We start from the raw sequence: 8,094 nt of genomic DNA, 5'->3' as shown, positions 1-8,094 counted from the left end.
CGATCTCTAAGGGGGGAGGGTCTCCTTCAGATTGGGGTGGGGTGTGCAGACCATCTGAGCACACAGACTTTGTTTCCCCTTCTCTCCCCACTCCAGCTTTTCCCACGACACGATTGCCCATCCTGCAGATCCCTCTCATTACCTCTCCCCTCACCAAGCTGAAGGCTGAAACCCTCCCAGAAGCCTCTTCTGCTCCTCGGGCCCACAGGGGTCCCACAGGGGCCCTCAAGGCTGAGGGGGGCTGCCCCGGGGAAGGCAGTGCCTCCGCAATTGAGCTGGGTCTAGGTAGCTCCTAGCTCAGGGCTCACGAGGGCCCATTAGAAGCAACCTCCCCGTAGCCAGACTTTTTCCCCTTCCCCACCCCGCTGACCCTCCCTTTCGCCTCCCCAACCAGCTATTCCTCCTCTTCCTCTTCTCCAGGGTGCCTAGCTGCCCTCGCTCAGTCACCGTGACACCCCCACACACATGCTCACCCACACAGATACACACCCCCCCTCCCCCCCCCACCAACTGACACACACTCACTTAAAAGCTACACTTTGTACCCCATCTCCGCACCATCTATCCACCTCAAGGCCCGGCCCGTTTCTCTCATCCTGTGCCGGAACTGGGGGCATCCGCCATCTCGGGGGACAGGAAATGGGGGACACCCCCAGCTCCACAACCAGCTTCAGGGCAGTTGACCCAGAGGCTGAAGAGAGGGGGTGGGGGGCGAGAGGAGGGGGGGGGTGATTCTTGCAAGGCCCTTCAGAGAAGGGGACGGAAAGGCCGGGTGCCAGAGGGACCAGACAAGATGAGGCACTTAGAAGTTAAGGCCACTGAAGGAGGGGTTGGGATTCTGGACTCCTGAACCCCCTTTTCCCTGGGAACGTTCCAATCGAGTAGTTACTCTGTTGGGCACCCATTTGGTGCAATGTGCTTAACTAAGTGCTGTGGGAAAAGGAGCTGGGGGAGGGATCCTGGAGTTGAGCGTAAAAAAGAGGAGGAGCACCGGTAGTGATGAGCCCAGAGCCAATGGATAAAGGAGGTTAGGATTGTTTTAGGGTGAGGGGAATCAGAATCCAGAAATCCTCAAGCCACTGGAATCTAGGAATCTAGTCCGTTGCCTGATCTCTAGACCTAGGCTTGAAAATTTCTTGCCCTTCCATTCTCTACTTTTTCCCCTATCTGCGATCTATATTAAAGTTTGTCTCCTTGGGGGCAAGGGTCACATTAACCACCTCTGTTATATTGTACTCTCCTAAGCACTTAATACGGTGCTCTGCACATAGTCGGTGCTCAAAATAATGCCACTGAGTGATTGGTGGGTACCGGGAAATGGGGCAAACCTGGGCTCGAGTCAAGTCTCAAAGGTCCCTGGATGTGCTCTGAATCTGGGGATGTTGGAGACAGGGTCAAGAGCCAGTATTCCCTCTTGGGAAGGGCCATCTTGGGCTCTAAACATCAAATGGCTCATTGGCTAGAATTGGATTTGCCACCTTGGCACTCTTAGCCCCCCTCCCCCCACCACAGACTCCTTGGGCTAGCGGGAGTTACCTGAGCCATGCAATGCCCTGGGCAGGACACCCTCCAACCCAGACAGGACTATGGGTTGCCTTGATTCCGAATAGATCGGATCCGGGTCCAATTCCTTCTGTTCCAAGATGTCTGGGATGCCCGGGGCTGGGGTCGGGGGCAGGAATAATCGACAAAGTCCGGATTGGAGAATCGGAAGTGCCCGGGGACGAGATGGGGAATGAAAAGCCCCTCTACCCTCCCCCCTCGCCCAGAGGCAAGCCTACCATTCTATTATCCTTCAGTCCAAGGTGTAAATCTCTAAAATCTCAGGCCTAGAAGCAAGAAATCTCCAGAGGTCACTTAGCCCAACCTACCACAGGTGGAAAGCACTAGAGACAAATCATCTGACAGCTGTCTACCCTTAAAAACCTTCAGATTTCTCCCCTTACTAGGTGTTCCAGTCCACTGTCTTCTACCTTTCACAGCTCCTGTCCAACCTAGATCCCACCAGCTGCAATTTTCTTCCCTCCCCCTTTGTCCCGCCTGGTCCCGGAGCTGCGGGGTCCCGATCCAAAGTCCCCAGCCAAGGTCCCCCTTGACCCAGGGATTCCCCGGAAATATGCGGTTGGTTCTGGGTCCACGGCCCAGCGGGATTCCCCGGAGACCAGTCTGGGTGAAAAATAACATTCGGATCGCCACTCCCCAATCCCCTCCCTGCCAAGTCCTCCTTTGGGGCCAGACCCGGGAGTCAGAGCAGCCTGGAGTTTTGAGAGACCCCAACACCGGCCCCTCTCCAGGTTTTACTCTCCTTCACTTTGACCCCCGCCCCCCCAGACAGACCCCTTCCTAGCTCCCCTGGATGTAGGATGCCTCGGTACCAAGAGAAGGCAAAGTCCAGAGAAGCCCACCCACCCCCATGTCCTCACTTCTCCCGGCCTCTCCGCCCTACTTCCCCCCATCCAATTCCCTGCACATCACAGAAGCCCTGTTCCCTAAGTGGGGTGGGCAGAAGACAGGCCATGGCTGACTCCCCCTGCCCATCCCATTCCCCCAGCTGGACCCAGAGTTTTGCCCCCAACCCCACATTAAGTGCCTCCATCCCCTTGCTCAGTTAGTGAGTTCAACGGTCACATCCCCTGCTCGAGGCCAAGCCCAACACAGTCCAACCGAGGGAGAAGAATCTCACTCCAAGAGCCAAGATTGCTGCTAATACCGTGGGCGATAAAATGACTTTAAATTATTTCACCCCCCCCCCATCCTTTTTTGATAATTTTCTTTTTTTTCTTAAGGCGTGTTATCCTTTTACTTTTTTGAAATGTTTGCGCAAATGAAAAGCTGAATATCCCAGTAGTGGTAGCAGGACTGACCTCGCAGCAGTTAGACCCAGGAGGAGTTCTGATCCTAGGTGAGGGGTCTCAACCTCCTCGATGATGCTGATGGCATTTGTTAAGCGCTTACTATGTGTCAAAGCACTGTTCTAAGCGCTGGGGTAGATACAAGCAAATCAGGCTGGACACAGTCCCTGTCCCACATGGGGCTCACAAGTCTTCGTCCCTATTTTACAGATGAAGTAACTGAGGCGCAGAGAAGTTAAGTGAGCTGCCCAAGGAGCAGACGTGTGGCAGAGTCAGGATTAGAACCCAGATCCTTCCGGCTCCTCGACCTTCGCCGCATCCACTAGGCATGCTTCAGGCTCTGAGGGAGCTGAGCTGGAGGCAAGGAGGCCCAGGACTGAGGGAAGAGAGGACCAGAGTCGGGGAAATGGGGGGATATGTCTGACCCATCCCGCCTACGAGTGCTGCAGAATCACTGAACGCTGTTCCCTTTTCCAACCCACCCCATCCCTGACTACGCTGACCTTCTGGCCCCCCGACCTCTGACCCCATCCTCCCCTAACCCTGACATGGCCTAGACTTTCTCTCTCACCAGGAGAAAGGAACCCGGTGCTGGACCGTAGGCCGACGCCATCTCGCGAATGAGCACGTCGGGCTCCGAAACAATTCACCCCCCAGAAGGAATCGGACCGCGGACGGGTCAGCTCTTTCAGAAAAGCGGGAATAAGTCCCACGGTCCCGCCACATTCGCTCCATGGCTTTCTGGTGCCGACGGGCACAAAGGGATCCTGGTAATGAGGGGGCAAGAGGGTAGCAGGTTGGGGGCCCGTGCCAATCTGCAAGGCTGGAGCGGGGGACTCTCAGAGAGCCTAGCGACGGCACGAGAAGAGATTCTCCCCTTCCCTTTCTGCTGCTCCAGGCAGCTGGCCGCCACCAGGTCTCCCGTTCCCTCGGGACTTACTCTTCACTCCCAGAACGGGGGCCCCAGCCCCGCCGGAGAAGCGTGGGGCGCGGGGAGGGCGCGGGGGGTGTCCCTCGCCTTTCCCCCAGGGTCTCTCAAAGACTTGGAAGGGTAGGCCAGACTATAGTCCTAGGGGTTTGAGTGGCACCCCTTTTTCCGGGCTCTCTCCCCAACGACGCCAACCCGGACAGGGATAAATAACTACCGGTGGACGAAGCATGGCCCTACTATCTAGACCCTCTTCTAGCTGGGCTCCTACCTCCCTCCCTTCAATACTTTCCTGGGTCTACGGGTCATCTCGTTCACCTTCCCCCCTCACCAAACCCCGTCCCCGTCCCCCGCCCCTTTCTTCTCCAAGTTGGAAGGGTTTGCTTCCAGCTCCGGATCCAGCCTCCTCCCCCTTGGTTCCGAAGCTGGAAGACCCTGTTTGGTCTTCTGAATGACGGGTCTCAGTCTGGGCTGGCTCCGAGACCCTCCCTGTCCACGCGTGGTCGGGGGAGGGCTGGAGACTGTACAGGCCCAAGGCGGATCTACAACCGGACACGGGACCGTGCCGACGACCACCGAGAGGTCAGTCCGGCTCTCCGGGCCGAGTCCGGGCCTCTCCTGGGATGGTGGGCGGTCAGCTTGCCGGGGGGCGTGATAGGCCCTATCTATCCCTTCCATATGGCCAGCTGGGGGTCCTCTCTCTGACCACCTGTGGCCAGAGTATTTTGGGGTGACCAGAGGCCTCCAGTAACCGGCCCTCCGGCTCTGGACTTGGTAGAGGAGTTGGGGAGGGGGCTGGGAAGGACCAGGAGTCTTTTGGGGAGGTGAAATTGAAGGGAAAGGGTGGGAATAAGATCCTAGTCACCCTCCCCCCCACCCCGGTTCTTCTGTCCACTGCCTGCATCCCTGCTGTCAATAATTTAGCTTGGTGGCCGCCCGCTCCCGGCTGGTGTCCAGGGCCTGGCTTCCCGACCGCTTCCGGTTCCTCTTGAGCTTGGACAAGTCCTTGTCGAAGACCTCGCCGGAGCGCAGGGCCAGCACCAGGTCGTCGAACTCCCCGCTCTCCTCCGTGGGACTGCCCACCGGCGTCTTCTTCTGCCGCTGCCGCTCCCGTTCCCGTTGCTCCTTCAGCTGGGGGAGGCCGAGAAGGGGGGGGGGGGGGGGGTGCGGATTCTGACCCCAGGCCCCCCAACTCCTGCCCCATCCCACCGGGGGCAAGGGCTGGGGGAACTCTCAGAGGCTGCCCCGAGAGCCCAGTGCTCATCTACCTGCTAGTTGGGTAGGGCAGGGAACGTCTCTACCAACTCTGTTGTATTGTACTCTTCCAAGAGCGCAGTACAGAGCTCTGCCCAGTGCTCAATAATAATGATTGTTAATAATCGTGGTATCTGTTCAGTGCTTGCTATGTTCTGGGCACCGTACTAAGCTCCAGGGTGGATACAAGCAATTCGGGTGGGACGTAGTCCTTGTCCGCTGAGGGGCTCACTGTCTCATTCTCCGTTTTACAGAAGAGGAAACTGAGGCCCAGAGAAGTGAAGTGACTTGCCCAAGGTCACACAGCAGACACGCGGTGGGGCCGGGATTAGAACCTCTGACCTCCAGGCCCCTGTTCTATCCACTCCGCCGTGCTTAACCGATGCTATTGATTAACGGATTGATTAATCGCCTGAAGTAGCAGGAAGCGGTAGGGCCTAGTGGATAAGGCCCGGGCCTCCCGCCCAAGCCCCCTGCCCTCACCATGGCTTCCATTCGGGCCCGCCGCTCCTCCTCCTCCTTCTTCTTCCTCATGTTGTCCAGGTCCTGCTTGGCCTCCACGAAGGACAGGAGGAAGGTGTCGAAGATGCCGAAGAATTCATCTGGCTGCATGTGACCCTCGTGCTCTCCAAAGTGCTTCAGTGTCCTGGCAAACTATCGGAGGGAAACGGAAAGGCCCGATGCCAGAAGGCCCCTGGCTCGCCCAGCGGGTCAGCCCGGCTCCCTGGTGACTCCATTTAGGGGTCATCCTGCCTCAGTTACCCTGCTCCCTGTCACTTCCTCTCAACGGGCCCAGTCGGGAGGAAGCTGGTCAACCCTTGGACCACCCGCCAGAGTTGCTCCCTGCTCGCTAGACCGTAAGCCCCTTGAGGGCAGGAATCGTATCTGCCACCTCAGTTGTCCTGTCCTCACCCAAGTGCTTAGCACAGTGCTCTGAACACTGTATGTGCTCAGTCAGTGCCCTTAACAGATTGCTGGATGGATCTACAGGCACTGACTCCTGGACTGACTGGATTAGTCTCTGTCTTTCCCAACCTCTTTTTGCTGGACCGTTATCTCTCCCCTCCTCCAGATCCCAAGAAGCAGCGCAGCCCAGTGGAAGGAGCGCAGTCCTGGCGAGAGAGAGGATCGGGGTTCTAATCCTAACTCTGCCACTTGTCTGCTGTGTGACCTTGGGCAAGTCACTTCACTTTGGGCCTCAGTTATCTCATCTGTAAAATGGAGATTGATTCTGTGAGCCCTATGCGGGACATGGACCGTATCCTACCCGTTTAGCTTGTCTCTACCCCAGTGCTTAGTACAGTGATCGGCACATAATGCGTTTAACAAATGCCATGAGAAAAATAACCATGAGAATCCTCCTTCCTCCTCCCCACCTGACCCTAACCCCTCCCAACACAGTTCCTTATCTCTGCCATTCATGCATATAATTAGTCACAATGAGGAAAGGCACAAACTCCATAATTATATTTAAGCTCTTCGCCTTTTCCGCTCATTCTCTCCCTTCACTTGCTTGTCCGTTTCACTTTCAATCTCCTCCATTAAACTCATAGCCCAAGAACGGAGATTTTATCCCCTTCTTCCATCCCTTCCCCACAGACCTGGTTCAGGACATTGCAGGCGATCGTCTCAGGACCCAAGCAACCAAGTCACCCCTCCGCAGGCGGTAAATCAAAGGAATTCACCATCCCAGGAAGTCGTAGAGACAGGAAGTCTTCTCCGGTGACTGACGATTGATTGATGAATTTACAGAACCCTCGCGGTGTCAACACCCATTGCATTTATGCATTTCCTTCCTCTCTTCGGCACTCAATATACACCCGTCTCTGAATTACGTCTTCAGTTATTTATTCAGCGATTTTATCTGTCTTTTCCTCATGTACTGTTACCTGTTATCTCCCTGTCCTTCCTTTTGTTCCCACTCTTTGTAAATAATTTACATCTGTCTTACTCCCTCGCTAGACTGCAACCTCTTTAAGGGCAGGGAAAAACAAACCGCGGTATTGGTTGAGTGTTACGACGTGCCAAACGCCCAGTCCGACATGGGTCTCACACGCTAAAGGGGAGGAGGGACAAGGATCGAATCTCAGTTTTACAGATGAGGAAACTTAGGGCCAGAGAACTGAAACGACTTGCCCAAGGTGACACCACAGGCAAGTAGTCGAGTCGGGAGTAGAACCCAGAACCCAGTTTCCCTGATTCCCAGGCCTGAGCTCTTTCCCTTTCCCCATTTTACAGATGAGGGAACTGAGGCACAGAGAAGTTAAGTGACTTGCCCAAAGTCACACCGCTGACAAGTGGAGGAGCCGGGATCAGAACCCGTGGCCTCTGACTCCCAAGCCCGGGCTCTCGCCACTAGGCCACGCTGCTTCTAACGTGACGATTACGCCGGCGTGAGGCAGCTGTTTGTCGCCTAGTGGAGAGAGCACGGGCCTGGGAGTCAGAAGGTCGTGGGTTCTAATCCCTGCTCTGCCACTTGTCTGCTGTCCTGTCCATGTCACTTCTCTTGGCCTCAGTTACCTCGTCTGTAAAATGGGGATTGAGACTGGGAGTCCCATGTGGGACAGAAACTGTGCCCTACCTGGTAAACCTGTATCTACCCCCTGACCTTAGCGTAGTGCCTGGAACATAGTAAGCGCTTAACACATACCACTAATATTATTAATAATGTAATAATAATAATGTTGGTATTTGTTAAGCGCTTACTATGTGCAGAGCACTGTTCTAAGCGCTGGGGTAGATACGGGGTCATCGGGTTGTCCCACGTGAGGCTCACAGTTGATCCCCATTTTCCAGACGAGGTAACTGAGGCCCAGAGAAGTGAAGTGACCCGCCCACAGTCACACAGCTGACAAGTGGCAGAGCTGGGAGTCGAACCCATGACCTCTCTCCACCGAGCCACGGCCGCTCATCTTTGCTCTCTGTTTCCGCCGTCAGAGAGGGCCTCCTGCGGAAGGAGAGCTGGCTGCTGGGAACAACCGAGAGGAAACTGGAACGTCCCTGTCGGCTCCGACCGTCCACAGTGAGTACTGGGGGCGGGGTTCTGTTCAAGAAACACCT

The 8,094-nt window shown here is 55.9% G+C and overlaps 1 protein-coding gene across 4 annotated transcripts in view; it reads right to left on the bottom strand.

The window, feature by feature from the left end:
* Positions 1-3,074: 3,074 nt before the first annotated feature.
* Positions 3,075-8,094, bottom strand: part of DAAM2 (dishevelled associated activator of morphogenesis 2) — a 95,562-nt gene continuing 90,542 nt past the window's right edge. For all 4 annotated transcript variants that reach the window (XM_029047338.2, XM_039914768.1, XM_029047339.2 and 1 more), the window contains 2 exons: positions 5,518-5,688; positions 3,075-4,911 (listed from right to left, as the gene is read on the bottom strand). In XM_029047338.2, coding sequence (XP_028903171.1) covers positions 4,693-4,911; positions 5,518-5,688 — 390 coding nt within the window. In that variant the 3' untranslated portion in view covers positions 3,075-4,692. The remainder of the gene's footprint in view (positions 4,912-5,517; positions 5,689-8,094) is intronic.

This window comes from Ornithorhynchus anatinus, chromosome 19 (assembly GCF_004115215.2).
Source record: "Ornithorhynchus anatinus isolate Pmale09 chromosome 19, mOrnAna1.pri.v4, whole genome shotgun sequence".
Taxonomy (NCBI): Eukaryota; Metazoa; Chordata; class Mammalia; order Monotremata; family Ornithorhynchidae; genus Ornithorhynchus; species Ornithorhynchus anatinus.
The sequence above is the reverse complement of the archived record's forward strand: the minus strand, read 5'-3'. Positions and strand labels throughout refer to the sequence as shown.